We start from the raw sequence: 19,477 nt of genomic DNA, 5'->3' as shown, positions 1-19,477 counted from the left end.
TTGTCGACGATGCGTGACATCCGCCGCATAGAACAAATACAATTTGTCGACAACGCGTCGACAGCTGCAGTCAAAGTGTTAAAATAATTTAAAAAATGATACAATTCAAAAACAATATTTTGTGTACTCTAAGGTTGGTTGAATGCCAATTTTTAATATAAATCCTATTGAAGTAAAAGGATAAGGGACAAATTAAATATTGCTGATAACGATTGCTTGATAATACTTGATCGATGAATCAAGTAAAAATATGAAAACAATTTAATATGCGTATAAAAAATACAAAGTTCTACCCATTTTTAACTCTTACTGCAAAAATTACTGTTTTGACGTTTTCTTAGGGTTATTTTCTTTATTTTTTAACAGAATTTGAGTAGGTACTCGTTTTTAAGCGGCTTTATCGGCTCACTGCAAGTCATGCTTTTAAAGCAAGAAAATTTATCTTTGGCTGTTTTCTTGAGCAACATCTCATAACACCATATAAGCGTTGCTTTTTCAGCAAGCAAGGTAGTGTGCTCAATTTTGAGGTACATCATCATCTGTAAAACAAAAGAAAGAAAAAAAAAGAAAAAGTTATTATTTTTTTTAACTTAAATTGAATTTTTCTTTTTATAAAAATAAAATATTTTTTTTTGTAATTTGAATTTTGACTCATTTTGACTTACGTAAGCTACCACAAAATTTCTAAAACTTTTCAACGTCACACGGTAACGCAGCTGACACTACCTTCAGTTTCTGTAAACGATAATCATAGGAGCTTGTTTAGGCTTTATGCTTTAATATGAGTTGATGGAGAGAGAGAGAGAGATATAATTTAGGTATGTACATATTTTGGATGGTCATTAGAGAATTAAACATCGTGATAGAGAGCTAAGTTAAAATGTGTGGAATTTGCCTTAGCTCTCCTTCCAGATGACTCAAGACCAAGTTAGAAATACAAACAAAAAGCACTACTACCCGTCCAATTATTATTACCAGTTTAATTTCTTTTTTTGCAATAAAGAAATCCAGCGGATCTTAGCCGAAATTTTACTGCGACGAGTAGGAGGAGGAGGACGACGACGACGACTTAGACGACAACAAAAACGCGAACGTGTCAGCTCTTCAAACTTTTCTCTCTATGCAAATGCAAGAGGAGAACAAGTGTGGATCACGTCCTCTGGTTAATCTGTCTGGAAGAAGTAGAATAGAAATTATAGCCAAGTATAATTGTTGCGAATGCCAAAGAAGTAGTAAATAAAAAAGTCTTGACTCTTTGGAGACAGAACTACAGTTTTTTAATTATAATTATTTATCGACTTTCATTCTGTTTTTATATTTTTTTTTGTTCTATTTTTTGATTTTATATTTTTTGTTCACAAAAGACTGTTAAGAAGTTTTTTTTTTGCTTTTCAAAGATAATTATAAGTTTAAGTGTTTAGTGGGTGAGTGTGTAATACATTCGAGAATGTATTTTTGAAATAATTTATAATTTAAAATCAAATACAATTAAATAAGGGAGAGTAGGGAGAGGGTAGTAGGGTAGGGTGAATGAGGATCATTTTTGTTTTCTTTTTATGCAACACCAATTAATTTTGTTTTGTTTTGCTTTGCTACTAACAAACAGCACTACGTCGAATCATTTTCTACATTTTGTTTGTGTGTCTTACTTAGTTTGCTAACAAATACATAAAATGTATATAATTATAATAAAATGTACATTAAATTTTTGTTTAGTTGTTGGTTGATATTGTTTTTTTTTTTTTTTTTTTTTAAGAGCGAGAAAAAATTACATAATGATTTGTTGCCGTTGTTGTGGTTTGTGGATTGCAAAATTGTGTACATTTTAGTTTTTTTACATTTTTTCCTGAATAAATGGATGTGTTAAAGCCTGGTTAAGGGAGATGCGTTTGGATAAATCAAGAGCAAAAATACTATCAAGTAGATCCTTAAGTTGGGTTACTTTGCGGTGTTGGTCATCGGGTAAATTTTGATCAGCGATCAATTCATTTTGTAGATTTCTCGATGGTTTTATAACTGGCATCACCACAATTTTTTCCTATTTTAAAAAATATAAATAATATAAAAATAAATACACGAAAAAAAACAAGAAAAGTTTTGAAACTTACCCTCTCTGTAATTTTGTCAATTTCGTGATAGAGGAAATTACAACTTTGATCAAAGTGTTGGTCTTTGAATTGACCTTTGCGAACGACTTTGTTGGGAATTTTGCCTGAGAATATAAAAATTGTTGTTTTTTTTTCTTTAAAGAACATGTTTTTCGGTGCATGATATAAGATAACATTCAAAGGTTTATTTCATTTTTGAATTCGGTAATTTGATCTCAGATTCACAAATAAAATATTTTATGTTAATTTGGAAATACAGAGTTGGCTAAAACAAAAGCAACTTTAATTAAATCGATTATTAAATAATAAAAAAACGTGTTTAAAATTCTTAAAATTTAAATAAATATTTTCATTTTGTAATGAAAAATAAAATAAAATTGTTTTTGTAATACTTCATTAAATAAAGAACAATTAGTTTAATATTAGGCTGGTCAAAACAAAAGCAACTTTAAAAAATATTTTGGTTTAGTATTACTAAAATATTGCTAATATTTGGTGGCAAGCACCTTGTTTTTAATCACTTCAGCAAACCTTTGAGGCATGGGGTCAATTAAAATGCTTATTATCAAATAGATCGTTCTTTATTATTTCAATTAGTCCTCATAATTCGTCGATCTACAATTTCCCATAAGGTGGGTGTACATTTGAGAGTGAACGTGCTGCGAGTCCCTCTCAAGCTGCTCTCGTGAGCCATCTCGCAATTGGAGATAGTCTGGAGTAGCTCGCGGAGAATTGAATAATAACTCTCGACATTAGATCTCTTTGAAAGTTACTCGCAAGTGGAAACATGTGTTTACCACTATCCGGGATAAGGTCGCGGAATATCAACACAGTTCGTATTTTGCGAGTAGCTGTCGCGAGTAAACACGCAGTGGAGATTGGAGAAAACCAATCAACTTATTGAAAAATATGAGTCAAGTTGAATTACGGATAAATCATTTCGCCATAGAAATAAAAAAAGTGTAATATTAACCGAATATTCGAACCAGTTCTCGTGTTCTTAAAACGAAATAAAAAGAAATCTTCATAACTTAAGAATCCAGGTGGTATTTATTTTTATTTTCAAAAAAAAATTTTTATAATCGTTAACAAATATTACAGATGTCCCAAGAATTAAAAAAAGTAAAAAAAAAAAAGTGGAGCAGGAACTGACGAATTATTTAGCAATAAGTCGCCCTATTTTCAGGCTCTGCAGTGTCTTATTCGATTTTTAATGCATTCTGAAACTATATCGAATCTGGTAAGTACCTCTTTAATTTTTTAATTATTCAGGGTAATGTGTCTGTACTGCCATGGAACTTCACCTTTTGGAGTCATAAAGTAATTTTAAATTTCACTGACTGACAAACAGCAGAAAATTCGAAACTTCTTTCGGATCTTCAACTTGAAGCTCTCTTGAAAGAACAGACCCCGCACCGAATTGGTTACGATCTACCCACGGTTTGACCCAACCATTTTTTTAATTCTTTTTTACTTGTTAAGAACAGTGCCGATAATTAAAGCAGCTACAACCCTTCGCTTGTAATAATAAATGGCCAACTGATATTATGCTAGCAGAAGAAAACTATCAAGTGAGTATAATTATGAGAGTACCCTTAGCAAGAAATCTCTTAATATTCTAGCAGAAAACTCGCGATAACAAAATTTCTGAAATTTGTCTCTTCGTCGAGTCTCTCGACTGCTTTTAACAAACCGGTTCTGTTTTTTTTTTAACTCTATTAACAATGAATAATTCCAAATGCAATATAAAGGTCATTTCCGATTCGACTTTTTTATCGTGTGATATATGTGGACAACATTCACATTTAGAATGTGCTAACGTTGATTTATTTTTAATTTGTCCTTGAAACAAGAAGTATTCGTAGATACATGGAAACATTATCTGATAACTCCTTTGCATAAATCTGGATCTAAAGCATCTGTGGAAAATTATAGACCTATTGCTAAGCTTCAGCTAATCTCCAAATTATTTGAAGCAATTGTTAAAATTAAACTTTATAGTTTAGTTCAAAACCATATTTCCCTGCATCAGCATGGCTTTATGAGTAGTGCAACAAATTTAGCAATTTTTACAAATTACTGTCTTGGTTGTTTAGAAAATCGTTTTCAAGTGGATGTAATCTCTCAAGGCGTTTGATCGGAACATAATTTTCTCTCGAAAAAAACTTGAAATGCTTGACTTCCACTCGAATCTCCTTAAATGGATCAGAAGCTATTTGGTTGGACGAAGGCAATATGTTAAAATTGGTAATGTTCTTTCAAATGAAATACAAAATTTTTCCGGTGTACCACAAGGTAGTCATCTTGGACCACTCCTTTTCATTTTATTTATAAATGATTTACCGAATTGTATTAAAAGTTCTAGATGTCTTTTATACGCTGTTGCTCTCAAGATTTTTAGTTCAGTAAGTTCTTTATCAGATGCTAATAAAATTCAATTGGATATTGATAATATTACATAGTGGTGTTTCATAAATGGTTTAAATTTTAATGTAAAAAGTGTAGTATTGTTACGTTTTCAAAGGGATCTTGGTGTGATTTTTGACTCGAATATGAATTTTTCCTTTTCCCTTGTAAGACCTTTACTTAAATAATGTTGCATAATATGGAATCCCTTTACACAATCAAGTATTTTAAGGATTGAAAAGGATCCGGAAGAGATTTACAAAATTTACTTTACGAAAGCTTTATAATTATTCAATATGCCACCTCATGAGACCAGATGTACTTTAATTGACTTAAAACCTTTAGTATCTAAAAGAAAATTGTATTCAGTACTCTTTGCTTAATATGTGCTCAACTCTAACATAAATTGTTCATTTTTGTTGTCTCAGTTTAATATCTATGTTCCATCTCGGAATTTGCGTCCTAGAAATGGTAACTTTCTACCTGTTCCTTTCCATAGCACAAATTATACGAAACATAATCCAATAACTGCTTCTTGTATTATTTTGAAAGAATTGGAGTTTGTAATTGGTTTTAATAAAAATAGATAAGATATCAAGAAAGATGTATTGAAATTGTTGTAACACTATGTTTATACCACTGTCAATTTGTAAATATAATGTTTGATTTTAATGTAGTCTCCATAAAGTATTGTAACTTGAAAGAGGAATAAATAAATAAATAGAATAGCTCTTGACAGTTAACTAGCAGAAGTACTCTCAGTTGGACACGCACCTATAGATTTTCTATGGGGTTGAGATCTGGGGACTGTCTTGGTCGTTGTAAAACTTCAATACGGTTTTCTTCAAACCACATCTTAACCGTATTGGACGTGTGCTTTGGGTTGTTGTCCTGCTGAAATATTCATTTCAGAAGCAACTGATTCTCAGCGTTTGGCAGCATTATATTTTGCAAAATGTCGCGGAATATAAAACGATCCGTTGTACCATCTATTTGGTGAATCGGTCCCAGTCCATGCCTTGAAAAATATCCCCACACCATTACGTTACTACCTCGGTATTTCACAGTAACTTTGGTGGAACATGGATTTAGTGTCTTTTGTAACCCTTGAAATTTAATTTGGACTAGTCCGAAAACAACACGTTCCTCCATTTTCCAACAGTCCAGTTAATGTCGTCATCAGCAAAGTTTAATCTCACCAGCTTATTTTTGGTGAAAATAAAAGACTTTTTTACAACTTTGAAAGATTTTAGTCCACCATCAACAGCTCGTCCCCGAATTGCTATCGCGTTTAAGTTCAGGTAGAGTTGGTTTTGAATTTCTCTCGATGATATAAAAGGGTCTTTTTCAATTGATTTTATTGATTGTAGAATCCTCTCGTTTTGTTGTTTTTCTTGGTGTACCACCTCGATGAACTATTTGGAATTAATTTTTGGATTTGTAAAATTGTATTGATCGGCAAATCAATAATTTTGGAATGGAATATTTTTCCAATATTTTAATTTGACTTATTCCACTTTTATATTCTTTTATTTCGTTGGAGTATTTGTTTCCGGCAATTTAATTAAAGAACTCCGATTAAGCTAAGCCCGTGAACTAAATACCAAATACCCAATAAATCGATTTAACTGCACTTGTATGCCAACAACTTTAATATGAGCAATGAATTTTGTAGTTAACCGACTAACTTTTCTCAATTAATGAGAGAACTCTTTCTCTTTCAGCAGATGCCAATAAAATGTTGCTTTTGTTTTGACCAAAAGAAAATTGGGTTAATTGTCCTACTTATGTCATATTTAATGAATCGTTATGAAAACTATTTTATCGTGTGATCTATTTAGAAGCAAATAATAATGTATTAATTGTTTAAGTTATTAATTTTTGAATGAGTAATTTTTAGTTGCTAATGTTTTAGCCAACACTGTATGTGAATCTTTTGATTTCAAGGCAGCATTTGACAAAGTTAACAGACAGGCTTTGCTGTAGAAGCTTTCAACGATAGGAATCTCCCGTAAATTTTTAACCATGTACTCTAAATTTCTTGCTTCATCAAGTGCATCTGTATGGGATGGAACGGACTTCTCAGAATGGTTTGAAACTACTGCAGGTGCTCCACACAGCTGTATTTTAAGCCCATTACTTTTTGCTTTGTTTGCTGATATACAAATTAAAGCTCTGTTATATGCTGATGACTTAGTACTACTAGCCGAAAACCCTTACACTCTGCAATTACAAATAAACAGGCATTTTGCGAGAAATGGGGGTTAATCATCAATACAAGAAAGACAAAGGTGAGGATTTTTGAAGCACGTCAAATGAGAAGACAACCCGACGAAAAATGGTCTCTCAATAATATAAACATCGACGTTGGTCAGCAATTTAAGTACCTGGGTGTTTGGATAACACACAATCTCAATTTTTCAAAACATGCCAAACAAAAAAGTAATAAAGGAAAACTAGCCTTGAGTATGACGTGGACTAGGTTCTTTGCAAACCGTGTTTTTCATGCAACGATCAACACTTTTATGTGCTATGGTGCTCAGGTTTTCGGCTATATAAATCTCGAGATGTTTAAATCAGTGCAGAGATATTTCTTCAAAACGATTATTCAGACTACCTAACTCAACGCCTAACTATGCTATCTATGTGGAATCTGGTATAATGCCTCTGTACACAAGAAATCTAAAAGCCAACTATGATTATATGATAAGGGTTATGAGAACAAATGGAACAAGTATTCACAAGTTACAAGGCTGTTGCAAACTAACGCTTCTCCATTCAAGGACTGGAATAAACTACCTCATTCTCATGCAGCTCATCTATCATTATTGGAGTCAAATGTTGATGAATGACACGGTATGTTTAGATTTATAACCAACATATATCCAGAGCGAATTCAACATTGTCTAGTCGCACTTATAAGAACCTCAATCACCAAATTTCTTCAGGAATGAACTATTTTCGTAATGAATACTCGGCTGAAATTATAAGCTACATATTTAGAGTACGCGTTAAAGTTTTTAACTTAAACTTTATGCCTCATTGAGCAGATTAACCCCAAATCTGTTGGCTTTGCAATAAAAGAGGCAATGAAGATATAAACAATTTCATTGCCATTTGCCCAATACTGCAGGAAATCCGCCGACTCTATTTTGATGAGAGCTACATTTCTCCAAGCAGACTTTACGAAACATTAAACGGAGGATGGTGTACTTTATATAATTATTGCAAACGCGCATTAACCTTCCGCAACAGTTTCGATATTTAAATAAATAAACATTACTACAGTTTAATGCATCCTATTTTTGTGTTTCAAATCATTTCAAAATTGGCCATTCAAAATTCTACGTCCATACGTTCGGGATATCATTTTTTGTAGTCCATCAAACATAAAATGCAGAAATGGCTTTAAAAAAAATTTAATTTTTACTGTAGCAATTTAAAAAAAAAGGTATTTTGGGTGACTCCAAATATTTCAAGAACAAATAACGATTGCGACTTTAATTAAATTCTATATTAAAGGGTGATTTTTTTGAGGTTAGGATTTTCATGCATTAGTATTTGACAGATCACGCGGGATTTCAGACATGATGTCAAAGAGAAAGATGCTCAGTATGCTTTGACATTTCATCATGAATAGACTTACTAACGAGCAACGCTTGCAAATCATTGAATTTTATTACCAAAATCAGTGTTCGGTTCGAAATGTGTTTCGCGCTTTACGTCCGATTTATGGTCTACATAATCGACCAAGTGAGCAAACAATTAATGCGATTGTGACCAAGTTTCGCACTCAGTTTACTTTATTGGACATTAAACCAACCACACGAATGCGTACAGTGCGTACAGAAGAGAATATTGCGTCTGTTTCTGAGAGTGTTGCTTAAGACCGTGAAATGTCGATTCGTCGCCGTTCGCAGCAATTGGGTTTGTGTTATTCGACCACATGGAAGATTTTACGCAAAGATCTTGGTGTAAAACCGTATAAAATACAGCTCGTGCAAGAACTGAAGCCGAACGATCTGCCACAACGTCGAATTTTCAGTGAATGGGCCCTAGAAAAGTTGGCAGAAAATCCGCTTTTTTATCGACAAATTTTGTTCAGCGATGAGGCTCATTTCTGGTTGAATGGCTAAGTAAATAAGCAAAATTACCACCTAAGCAAGAGCTACCAATGCATCACAGTTTGGTGCGGTTTATGGTATTATTGGAGCCTACTTCTTGATAGATGATGCGAATCGTAACGTAAATGTGAATGGTGAGCGCTAAAGTGAGATGATATCCCAAAATGCAAGAGCTTGACTTCCATGACATGTGGTTTCAACAAGATGGCCAATTGGCTGCCTACATAGTGTGATTTAACGCCTTTCGACTATTTTTTGTGGGGCTATGTTAAAGCTCATGTCTATACAGACAAGCCGCTTCAATTTATGCATTGGAAAACAACAAAATGTCGGAAAGAGTATGCCCAAATTGGACTTATCGGATGGACAATTTGAGGTGCAGTTAAGGTCGATATTTGCATGATATAATCTTCAAACATTAAATTATATGAACTGTACTATCGATTCAAATAATGTTTAAGCTATAACTTATAGCTTTTAAAAAATCACGCTTTATATACAGTAGAACATTTGAAGGTATTCTTAATGAAAAATATACATACTATTATTTTAGTTTCGTTAAGACTTATCGTCTTTCTAAAGAGGGATTTATGTTGTTACTTAACACCATATCATCCGACATGGCAAAATACTGTTCCGATTAAGTTATCAGCAGCATTGAAATTTTTGGCAACAGGAGGTTACCAAAACCAAATCGGTGGTGACAAGAACGCTGGAATTGTACAGCAATGTCAAAAAAAATTGCCGAATGTTTGACTTTACTCGAAAAAATCATGTTCGCACCTATGATGAATTTTTAAATGAATCAGGAAGAGAAACGATAGTCCAACCGCAATTTTTGGCAAAAATTACGAATTCCTGGTGTAATTTAGGTGGTAGATAACATAGATATAACAATTAACTTATATTTTGAAAAAGAAACTTCGCTCGCAAACACATTCGATGCAGTGATTATTTTCGATTTTGCCTTGTTTTAAAATTCTACTTTCGAATTACGTAGTTCCTCGTTTATTCGATAGTTCATAAGAATATAGTTGGCACTAATAGAACTTTTCGATTATCGTTGGTTCGAAAGTAGTCAAACAGATACATAGTAACAATTTTTCGAATTCGAGCAATTTCATTGTAAAATAGAGTTACATAGTAGGGCCCCTGATCTATGCTCCAGAATTGTTGAAAATTCGACATTTGCATAAAATTCACGGCAGACTTTTAAACGATATTACATGATTAAAAATTTGATTAAAACTCACAAACACTTTGTTTTACTTAAATAAAATAATAAAAAATAGAAAACATTTACTGAAATTCTCTGTAGTTTAGTAAGCTTTGGGAAAAAAAAAAAATTTAATTAAAGTTCAATTATTGCACTAACAAAGCTTTGTACTTATTTGTTTAGTTTTTAAAAAATGAAAAAATTTTCAATTATTGCACTAACAAAGCTTTGTACTTATTTGTTTAGTTTTTAAAAAATGTTATCTCATATTTTTAAATGATTATTTAAATCTTACCTTTCAAATCCATGAAGAACTTCAACATCTGATTGTTGCTCTTTCCACTGAATAATATTTTTCCAGTGTACAATTCATAGATTGTACATCCTGCTGACCACATATCAATTCCATAGTCGTATGGAATTCCCAAAATGATTTCAGGTGCTCGATAGAAACGTGATATCAAATAGGGTGTAATTTCATTTTCATTAATGGCCGATGCTGAACCAAAATCACAAAGTTTCAATATCAAGTGACTTTCATTAACCAAAATATTATCAGGTTTAATGTCCGCATGTAGAATGCCAGTTTTTTTGAGAAGTTTCAGAGCAAGGAAAAGCTGTTGGGTATAACTTCGTACGGCTTTAATGTGAAGGCCGACATTTTTGCCGTATTTTTTGAGAACTTCACGCAGATTCATTGCCAATGGTTCAAATACCATACACAAATGCTAGGAGTGGAAGAGAAATAAAAACCAAATTAAGTTCCACTCTTTTTTAAGTGTGTCATTTATTTGTTTAAAGTTCTTACCTGTTTATGAAAGAAATGCCGGTACAAACGCAAACAATGAAACCGGTCTTCCGGATCGGCATCGTTTAGTTTCTTTAGGATTTCTAACTCTCTCAGTCCCGTTTTGTGCCTAGAAAATTGATACATCAAATATACTGATTTATATATCAATAAGTTGGTGATCTGAGTCCTTACATGATCTCATTGTTTCGAATGATTTTAACGGCTACATTAGCATTTCCTCTGGCTTGATCACGACCTCGAATGACATTACTGAAGACTCCTTGTCCAGTGTATCCACTGACCACATACCGATTGTCGAGGGTCTCTCCAATTCGCACCCGGTAGTATCCCTCAGCATCATCCCAGTTATCCGTGAGAGCTGGATTCTCTGTTTGATGCTTATTGTGAATAATTGTACTCGGAGACTGCAAACAAAAATAAAATGGAAGAAAAAGGATAGGAATTAGAAAGTTCACTGGATATGCTGATGGCTTTCTTTGTGTCCGACAGTTACAAACAAACTCACATCGAAGTTAGAATCGACATCTTGATCAGCAAACATATCCCATTCGGGTCGTTTGCCTGTCGTCGTGGTCGTAGTCGTACTCGTTGCCGTCGTAACTGGTAGTTCTTTTGTACTTTCATCTACGGAATATCTTTTTAGGCCAGTTTCTGAGTCTTCTTCTTCTTCCTCTTCGTCATCGTTGTTTTTGTTTTTTACCGGAGGAGGAGTGTGCGTTGTGTCCGTTGATTGTTCATCATGGAGATGAATTGGGAATTTAGTGGAAACTCGTTGCCGCTGTGGGGATGGTTCTTCTTCTACTTTTCTCTTAACTGGCGAAGGAGAATCTTTTTGTTTTTCCTGCAATGGTGGCGGGGATGGTGATTTTCTCTCACTTTCTTTGGGGTTGCCTCCTAGTTTCTGAAATGTTAAAAAAAAAGTTTCACATATTTAAACGGACTTTAATTGAATTTCAAATTTGATTAATTTAATAAAATCAATTAAAAAGACTTAACTTTTATGATAATTTTACCTTAAGTAGCTCCTCTCTTCGCTTGCGTCTCATTTCTATGATCTTCTCCTCATCATCGTCGTCATTAATGTCAATGTTATTGAGTTCCTCCTCGCTGCTGCTAATGCTTGAGCCTGCGAGCCTATCCTTCTGACCCTCACTCAGCGAGCCGCGATAACGATCGGGTCGCTCGTCTTTCCTCCCCACGGACCCATCACCACGAGAGCGTTCCATTTCCCTTTCGCGTTGCTCCCGCTTTCGATCCGATTCCACTTTGCTGCGACTGTGACTTCGCTCTCGCATCCAGCGCTCACGATCACGTTCACGGTCCCGTCCTCTGCCTCGGGCATTTTGCCCTTGTTTGTTATCCTGCCATTGGCGGTCGCCATCGGCACGTGGCTTCCTGGTGCTGGTGTCGCGTTCCCTCTCTTTATCACGATTTATTTCCGTGCGCAGATCAACTTTGTACCGATTATCATTGTCTCGGCGACTGTCTCTTCGTTGAACTTGTTGCTGATGTGTTTGATCATGACGACCCCGTGACCCATCTTCCCGCCGACGATCACTGGATCTATCTTCTCTGAGCGCTCCCCTCGGCGATTTGCTTTGACCGCCTCGTCTCGAACTGCGATCTCGTTCGCCAGACGATGGTTTTCTCGCTCGAGAACGTTTCTCCGGTGGTGCTCGGACCTCACTGGGCGACGACCTAGAATGACGTTTACCTGATGCCGCTGTGGCTGATTTGGCAGCATGGCGATCTGGCGTTCGCACACCACCACTAGAATCATCCAACAAAATAATATCGGGTTCATTTGTTTTGGAAATTTTATGAATATTTTTACTAGAGTTCGTTTTAGATGCGGACTTTGACTCCTCGAGCCTTTTGTTATGCACAGTCACCTCAATGGAACGAGCCAACTGAGACTTTGCGGATGCCTCCTTCGATACTGACGAACCATTTGCTTTTTCTTCGTCTGTGTCGGACATGTAGGCACCTAAGCGAGCCTGTAGAAGGGCTTTTTGGCGCATCAGCTCTTCCAGATTCAGTTCATCTTCTATTATTGCCACATCTGGACTGGCAACGTCAACATCGGCATCGTTCCTAAAATAAATGGCAGGTATATGGAAAGAAATATAAGCTGCCCCACCCTGTGACCCTTTTTTATCGAATACTTACACTTCACTCTCAGTTCCCGAAGAGACTATTTCCATAGCCGGAATCACCTTATTCTGTATGGTCTTGGTTATCTCCTCAACCAAACTCGAGGCATCTGTTTGTATGTTCGGTTTCCTTATGCTGAACTTATTGCCATTCGAATGTTCGACTTTGAGGAGCGAACTACGATCTCTACTTGCCTTTTGCATGATTTCTGTGAACTTTTCATTTATCCCGCCAGCTCCGCTGCGACGAGAAGCACTCGATTTTCGATGATCATCATCTTCACTTTCCGAGACATTGGACTTGTGTCGTCTTTTGGACTTCTTGTGTTTCTTATGGGATTTTTCACCTTTGCCAGATTTTTTGTGTTTCTTATGTTTTTTGCTACGTTTATGTTTATCCACTGAGCCCGATGTTTTCAAGCGCTTCTCTCCCACCGATTCATCGCTCGAATCATTACTAAACAATGTTATTATTCGCATTAATAGGTTTTAATTATAAAAGTTTTATTAGACAAAAATAAATTAAAATCTAAGCATACATAACCTTAAAATATGATGAAATTTTCACTGAAGTCACTTCTATTTTGCGCTTTAAAACTTACCTATTATCTTCGCTGGACATTTTCGAGGCTAGTCTATTGTTTTTTGGGGTTAATTAAATGCAGAATTTGAGCTTAATGAAGCTCAATTTTATTTATTTTATGTATGATTGTTTTTATTTAATTGAAAATAAAATTTGTTGTAGAGAAAAAGGACAAACAAATGTGAAAATTTATGTAGTACGCGAAGATGTACGTGTTTCGTTGTAGTTGAGTAGGGAGAAAAGTTTGACAAGATGACAAGCGTCTTGATTGACATTTGTTTTGTGCAGCGGTTGTTTGAACAACTTGACGATACTGCTGACATCTGTTGACAACTAGGTTGATGTGATAGTAGATATTACTTATTAAAGAAAAAGGCAAAAACTTTAGTTTATTCTCGCAGAAAGTCATCTTATCCTTGATTTTTCCGGCTTATAGTTTATTTTCAAAGTATTACCCGTGGTATGATGGTTGGTGCGTTGGGCTGTCATGCTAGAGGTCTTAGGTTCGATCCTGCATACGCCATCTAAAGTCTTTTCACTTTCTCTTGCGAGGAATTAACAAATTCTCCAAGAGTAACTCTTGTCATGAAAAAGTGCTTTCTTTAGCCGTTCGGATTCCATTTTAAACTGTAGCTCTCCTCCATTAATTACAAAATTACTCGCACACAGGAATGGTTGAGAGTTGTAAGTCACTAGGCCCTAGTTCTCAACGGACTGTTGCGCCACCCAATTTATTTTTTTCAGTATATTTTCAAATGTGTTTTTTAACCGAAATTTGTACAAGAGAGCCCATAGCTTAAAATGTTAAATATGGACAAGTGATTTCCATTGATTAGTATATTTCTTTATTGAATAGATCATTTGTTATTAAAAATTATCTGACTATTTTTTAGGCTGGTTTTTCACTGCTGACTTTGGGCTGAATATGAATATATCGCAAAAACTATTTGAACGTATACAACTATTGTTATAAATAATCACAGCCGCCATTTTAAATGTTTTAAAAACTTTTTTAAATAACCACTGATATAATAAAATAATACTATTTCTGGAATTTCGATTAGTTTTAAAGAGGTTGTGAACAAAAATCCCTAAAAAGATATTTTTGTTGACCGACATCCTACAAAAATTCTTATAGTCTGCACAGTCCTCCCATAGTTAAGTAGGTGCGCTTCCAAATCATGAAGTTCCCTTACTTCAAGAAATGGATTCACCCATAACCCGTGTTTTATTTTATCCGCTTGAATAGTTAGCTATTGTAGTTCCTCCATCTTCTTAACCAGCATTCATTTTCTTAATAGGGCTAATTTTTGTGTAATTGTGAAATTTAATTTTGTTAAAAAAACAACCACTACCGACACAAAAGGTAAATCAACAAAAAAGTAAACAACAAATTAACCGTTGTGTCAAATGTGACATTTGAGGTTGCTCATGGCAAGACATAATATGCCCAGTCAAAAAAAAAAAACACTGGATTGCGGATGAGATTGCGGAAGAGAAGTTGGATTGGATTTTAAGCCTAGTACATACTTGTGAACCATCTCGTGAACCCATACAAATTTCAGTTTTTGGTTCACCCGTGAACTTGCTCGTGAAGCTGAGTGGAGAACAAAGTGGAGAGTTTTCGTTCACGGGCAATTCACGTGCAAAATGTACGGGAAAGCCTAGTACATACTTCCTCGTGAAGTGAACGTTCGCCAGTGGAGAAAGTGAACTTTTGACATTGCTCACTGGTACACACTTGTGAGTGCACGTTGTGAACATTTGACTTCAGCTTCACCAACAGTTCCCGTACATTTTGCACGTGAATTGCCCGTGAACGAAAACTCTCCACTTTGTTCTCCACTCAGCTTCACGAGCAAGTTCACGGGTGAACCAAAAACTGAAATTTGTATGGGTTCACGAGATGGTTCACAAGTATGTACTAGGCTGAACTGTTGGTGAAGCTGAAGTCAAATGTTCACAACGTGTACTCACAAGTGTGTACCAGTGAGCAATGTCAAAAGTTCACTTTCTCCACTGGCGAACGTTCACTTCACGAGGAAGTATGTACTAGGCTTTACTCTTGTGGAGCCTCAGGGTAAGTAAGTAATAAATATTTGCAAACAATAGTTCTTAGTAAAGCCTAGTACATACTTGTGAACCATCTCGTGAACCCATACAAATTTCAGTTTTTGGTTCACCCGTGAACTTGCTCGTGAAGCTGAGTGGAGAACAAAGTGGAGAGTTTTCGTTCACGGGCAATTCACGTGCAAAATGTACGGGAACTGTTGGTGAAGCTTTGACATTTGGTTTGTTCATGTTCACAACGTGTACTCACAAGTGTGTACCAGTGAGCAATGTCAAAAGTTCACTTTCTCAACTGGCGAACGTTCACTTCACGAGGAAGTATGTACTAGGCTTAAGTACCTGTTATTTAAAAATCGAGCCAACCCTGGTTTTGGAGAGTGGAGACATACCGTAAACAAAAACAATAAAGAACTGTCAGAAATTGACGACAAAATTTGACGATTAGAAAATAGAATTTAGAGTAAACAAATACAAATCGATCATCAATGTTAATTTTTTAATAATTTAAATAAACAAATAATAAACGAACTTTCATACAATTTATTTCATTTTATTTTCTACTTCAAAACTTGGCAAATTGTCTTTTCATGGCTAAGTCATTTGTTTTTAAAGAAATCAAACAAACAAAATGAGTAAATCTACAGCCGGTTTCGGTGTTACTTCGGATAAGTTACGGCTCATCGATGAGAATACCTATAATCAGTTTTGTCAAAGCAGTCAAGTTCCTACAATTAAGAAATATAAAAGATCCCAACAAATACCGAATCTCAGTCAATTTATAAATATAAGATGTCACTACAAGCAGAAGAGATTATCAAAACAAAAACCAACTGCTTTGGCCATTTACAAAGCTGAAAAGAAATCAGTAAGGAAATCGAAAGCAAAGAAAAAGTCCAAGCTGAAGAAATGTATTTTAAAGTATAGATTGCATAAAAGATCACACATTGAAACTGAGAATAGTTCCAGCAGAGAATTTCTCTTACCTGCAGGATCAGAAATTGCAGATAAACTAGAAAATCTGACTTTACAAGAAGAAGCTCCAAGTACAAGTACAAAGAAGAATGTCCACTCTAGAAGATTTCGAGAGTAAGTTTATATTTTTTGTTTTAGTCGCCTGTTTAGGCGCCTGTCACACAATTTACCTGAATTTAAAAGGTAAAAAAAAGACTGAATGTAAATACTTTTATTCTTTAAAAGAATTAAAAATAATGAATTTGATTTTTTGTAGATATTGTGATAATACCACATCTGAAGAGCTCAACGGAGTAGTTGAAACACTCCTCAGAAAATTAAATCATTTCCAAAAACGTGCTTTTAAAATAAACAATTTTAAGGGAAAATCTCGACGAAGAATCGTCATAGGATTCCGAGAAGTTCAAGTTCAAATGAAAATCGAGAAAATCAAATGTGTTATTATTGCAACGGATTGTGAGAAGTGTGACTTTGAAGGTAACGTTTCATGTTAATTGAATACTTATTTGAGGAAAGTACATTTCAATTGATTTTGATTTTATTTATTTTTCAGAGGGAATAGACAATATAATCTTGGAAATAAAAGAAGAATGCACAAAATCTGATATACCATGTGTCTTTGCGTTTCAAAGAAGGAAACTTAGTTATGTACTGCATCAAAAATGTCCCACTAGTTGTGTTGGGATAATTGATTATGATGGAGCTCAAGATAGCTTTTACCAATTAGTTGAGAGACTGGCAGTTGAAAAATCTAAATATTCCAATCTTTTTAAATAAAACAATTTTTCAATTTTTTTAATAAGGCATTTTAATTGTTAAGACAAGTACATAAGTACAAAAAAAAAAGAAAAATTATAATGCTTAAGTTTTCTATGAAATAAAATATCTACAGCACTTCTATATTGTTAATTTTATTTGTATTGATAGCCTTCTACTGAAATGTTAAGACGGACCCAAATTTAATAATTTTTGGTTCCATGGGGTTGAGTTATAAGAAATTTCTTTTGTATACTCCTAAACATTTTAATAGAAACAAAACTGAAAATATTTCGGTGCGTTCTTATCCAATATATATAAACCAACTTGTTTCAAAATAAATCTCTGGTGTTATCATTGCGACTGAGTGTTAATTAAGGTAAAGTATAGTTTCCAAAAGGCTTATTAACTTTAAAAACGTTTCTACGGTCATTTCAAACGATTATAGAGTGCTATAAGTAACCAACACTTGAAAAGTATTACTTGGCGTTTAGCAGAGCTTTTAATTATTATTGGCCAGACATTATATTACCCACCTTAAAGTTGACTCACGCTTTATATATAAGACGTATGGTTTAAAGTGATCATTCATATAAAATACATATTGTTGACTCTTAAAAATTCATATACAGTGCTGTCTGGATAGCGTGAACTAATTATTGCACAGACTGTCCATGCAAACCAGGTTGTTCACACAATCCAATATTTTACCCGTCAAGAAAAATACACTTTGACAACAGTTTCCGTATACTTTAATTGAAGTTTTATTTTATTTTTTTTTTAATTTAAAATAATCTTTAATACATGTCTGTTTTTTTTTATTTGCCAGCACCTTCAGCACAGCTCTTTCACGCATTTTTTTTAAAACAAGGATATCTGAATAGTCAGACGTATTTTCTTCAGCCCACTCTATCCCCTTATCAAAAATCTGAATTGCTTCTGACGCAGTTATTTTGGTTTGATTCTCAGGTTCGTCAATTTCATCTTCATCAGATGTTATTAGCTCTAATTCACTTTCATTTAGCTCTACTGTATCATCAATTGCGTTCCATGTGTTGATATCCGTAACAGTCGGCGTTGCCTAAATTACATAATCAATTAATATCTATGATTTAATTTCTAAATCATATGAGACAAACCTCTGGGATAATAATTTGTAGTAAGTTTTGCAATTCATTTATTTCTTCCAATTGCTGCTGCCTAAACTTGTCTCTTAGTAAATTAAGAGGGGTATCTTCCTCTTCATCTGAACTTTGTGTTTCTATGTCATACATACAAATCTGTGGTAAAATATTGCGCCAACATTTTTCTATAACATCTGGTTTTAACTGACTCCATGCTATTGCGAATAAAGAAACTGCGTCCTTTATAGTTAACGACTTCAAGAAATTCAAAACATCTTTTTTTCCAACAGCTAATCGTAAGAGACTTTTTCTATAATACAGCTTTGTAACACGAATTGCATTTTGATCCATTGGCTGAATCAACGGTGTCACGTTTGGTGGCATGTACATTGTGAATATAGAGCCATCATCTGTTTTTAATAAGGCCTCCGAAGGATGACATGGTGCGTTGTCGAGTAGTAAAACAGCTTTTATCGGCAAGCCTTCTTTTCGTAAGAAATCTTGCACCTGATAAAAAATGTATGAGCCTCTTTTTGTAAATCAATACCTTTTCATAATGTGTCTTACCTGAGGAACAAATAAGTTATGAAACCAATCTTTGAAAATATCGGTAGTCATCCATGCATTCTTGGAGCTACGGTAATCAACAGGAATGTCAAAATTTTTGAAGCAACGAGGTTTTTTGGATTTTCCAATGATCATCGGCTTAATTTTGTGAAGACCAGTAGCGTTAGTGCATGCTAAGAATGTAATTCTGGCTTTTTCAACTTTTCTACCTGGAGAGGTTTTTTCTTCTCTAGCCACATACGTTTTTTCAGGCAACAACTTCCAAAACAAACCCGACTCATCAGCGTTATAAATTTGGTTCTGAGATAGCTGAAGCTCATGGATAGTCTTCGCAAAATTATTTTTGAATGGTGCAACTGCGCTGTGATCGGATGATAGTTTCTCTCCACAGATTTTAAGAAGCCGAACACCAAAACGTGATTTGAATCCATCTAGCCAACCAGAACTACCATTGAAGCCTCCTTCCTCTTCTAGTTTTTCGTGCAACAATTTTGCCTTTTCTTTTAGCATCTCACCACCAACTGGTAGATTCTTTTGACGTTTATACCATTTATAAAGCATCCGTTCCATGCGAGGGTAATCACCCT

At 34.6% G+C, this 19,477-nt stretch overlaps 4 protein-coding genes across 5 annotated transcripts in view; 1 reads left to right on the top strand and 3 right to left on the bottom strand.

Moving 5' to 3' along the window:
* The window catches only part of LOC129946277 (calcium-binding protein E63-1), a 435,397-nt gene that overhangs the window by 213,422 nt on the left and 202,498 nt on the right, over positions 1-19,477 (bottom strand). The gene's annotated exons all lie outside the window — the stretch shown is intronic.
* LOC129946268 (serine/threonine-protein kinase PRP4 homolog) lies at positions 246-13,622 on the bottom strand. 2 transcript variants are annotated; one of them, XR_008781553.1, is made up of 12 exons: positions 13,421-13,622; positions 12,835-13,275; positions 11,679-12,759; positions 11,171-11,566; positions 10,837-11,069; positions 10,663-10,771; positions 10,150-10,582; positions 2,109-2,212; positions 1,773-2,038; positions 976-1,172; positions 666-735; positions 246-539 (listed from the first exon to the last, which is right to left on the bottom strand). XR_008781553.1 is itself a non-coding variant. In XM_056056398.1 (9 exons), exons 1-9 carry the CDS (start codon positions 13,438-13,440, stop codon positions 1,835-1,837), a joined length of 3,021 nt encoding a protein of 1,006 aa, XP_055912373.1. In that variant the 5' UTR covers positions 13,441-13,622; the 3' UTR covers positions 1,253-1,834. The 2 variants fall into 2 exon arrangements, 1 of the variants encoding a protein (XP_055912373.1); XM_056056398.1 differs by lacking the exons at positions 246-539; positions 666-735; positions 976-1,172 and having other exon boundaries at positions 1,253-2,038.
* LOC129946274 (selenocysteine insertion sequence-binding protein 2) lies at positions 15,925-17,343 on the top strand. Its single transcript, XM_056056406.1, has 3 exons — positions 15,925-16,557; positions 16,700-16,920; positions 16,997-17,343. Exons 1-3 carry the CDS (start codon positions 16,100-16,102, stop codon positions 17,218-17,220), a joined length of 903 nt encoding a protein of 300 aa, XP_055912381.1. The 5' UTR covers positions 15,925-16,099; the 3' UTR covers positions 17,221-17,343.
* Positions 17,852-19,460, bottom strand: LOC129945227 (jerky protein homolog-like). The gene is made up of 4 exons (XM_056054888.1): positions 18,891-19,460; positions 18,339-18,830; positions 18,004-18,280; positions 17,852-17,949 (listed from the first exon to the last, which is right to left on the bottom strand). The coding sequence occupies exons 1-4, from the start codon at positions 19,458-19,460 to the stop codon at positions 17,852-17,854; spliced, it is 1,437 nt and encodes a 478-aa protein (XP_055910863.1).

This window comes from Eupeodes corollae, chromosome 2, assembly GCF_945859685.1.
Source record: "Eupeodes corollae chromosome 2, idEupCoro1.1, whole genome shotgun sequence".
NCBI lineage: Eukaryota > Metazoa > Arthropoda > Insecta > Diptera > Syrphidae > Eupeodes > Eupeodes corollae.
This window is presented reverse-complemented; position numbering and strand designations above follow the sequence as displayed.

What these genes read in the sequence shown, in the direction of transcription:
- LOC129946268 (XM_056056398.1), bottom strand. Translation starts at nt 13,440, where the DNA reads ATGTCCAGCGAAGATAATAG. An exon ending in GTTCTTCATGGATTTGAAAG is followed by an intron (nt 2,213 to 10,149) that starts GTAAGATTTAAA and finishes TTATATTCTCAG; the next exon opens with GCAAAATTCCCAACAAAGTC. An exon ending in TTGACAAAATTACAGAGAGG is followed by an intron (nt 2,039 to 2,108) that starts GTAAGTTTCAAA and finishes TTTTTAAAATAG; the next exon opens with GAAAAAATTGTGGTGATGCC.
- LOC129946274 (XM_056056406.1), top strand. Translation starts at nt 16,100, where the DNA reads ATGAGTAAATCTACAGCCGGTTTCGGTGTTACTTCGGATAAGTTACGG. An exon ending in CACTCTAGAAGATTTCGAGA is followed by an intron (nt 16,558 to 16,699) that starts GTAAGTTTATAT and finishes GATTTTTTGTAG; the next exon opens with ATATTGTGATAATACCACAT. An exon ending in TGAGAAGTGTGACTTTGAAG is followed by an intron (nt 16,921 to 16,996) that starts GTAACGTTTCAT and finishes TTTATTTTTCAG; the next exon opens with AGGGAATAGACAATATAATC.
- LOC129945227 (XM_056054888.1), bottom strand. Translation starts at nt 19,460, where the DNA reads ATGGAACGGATGCTTTATAAATGGTATAAACGTCAAAAGAATCTACCA. An exon ending in ATAACTTATTTGTTCCTCAG is followed by an intron (nt 18,831 to 18,890) that starts GTAAGACACATT and finishes ATTTTTTATCAG; the next exon opens with GTGCAAGATTTCTTACGAAA. An exon ending in AAATAAAAAAAAACAGACAT is followed by an intron (nt 17,950 to 18,003) that starts GTATTAAAGATT and finishes CTTCAATTAAAG; the next exon opens with TATACGGAAACTGTTGTCAA.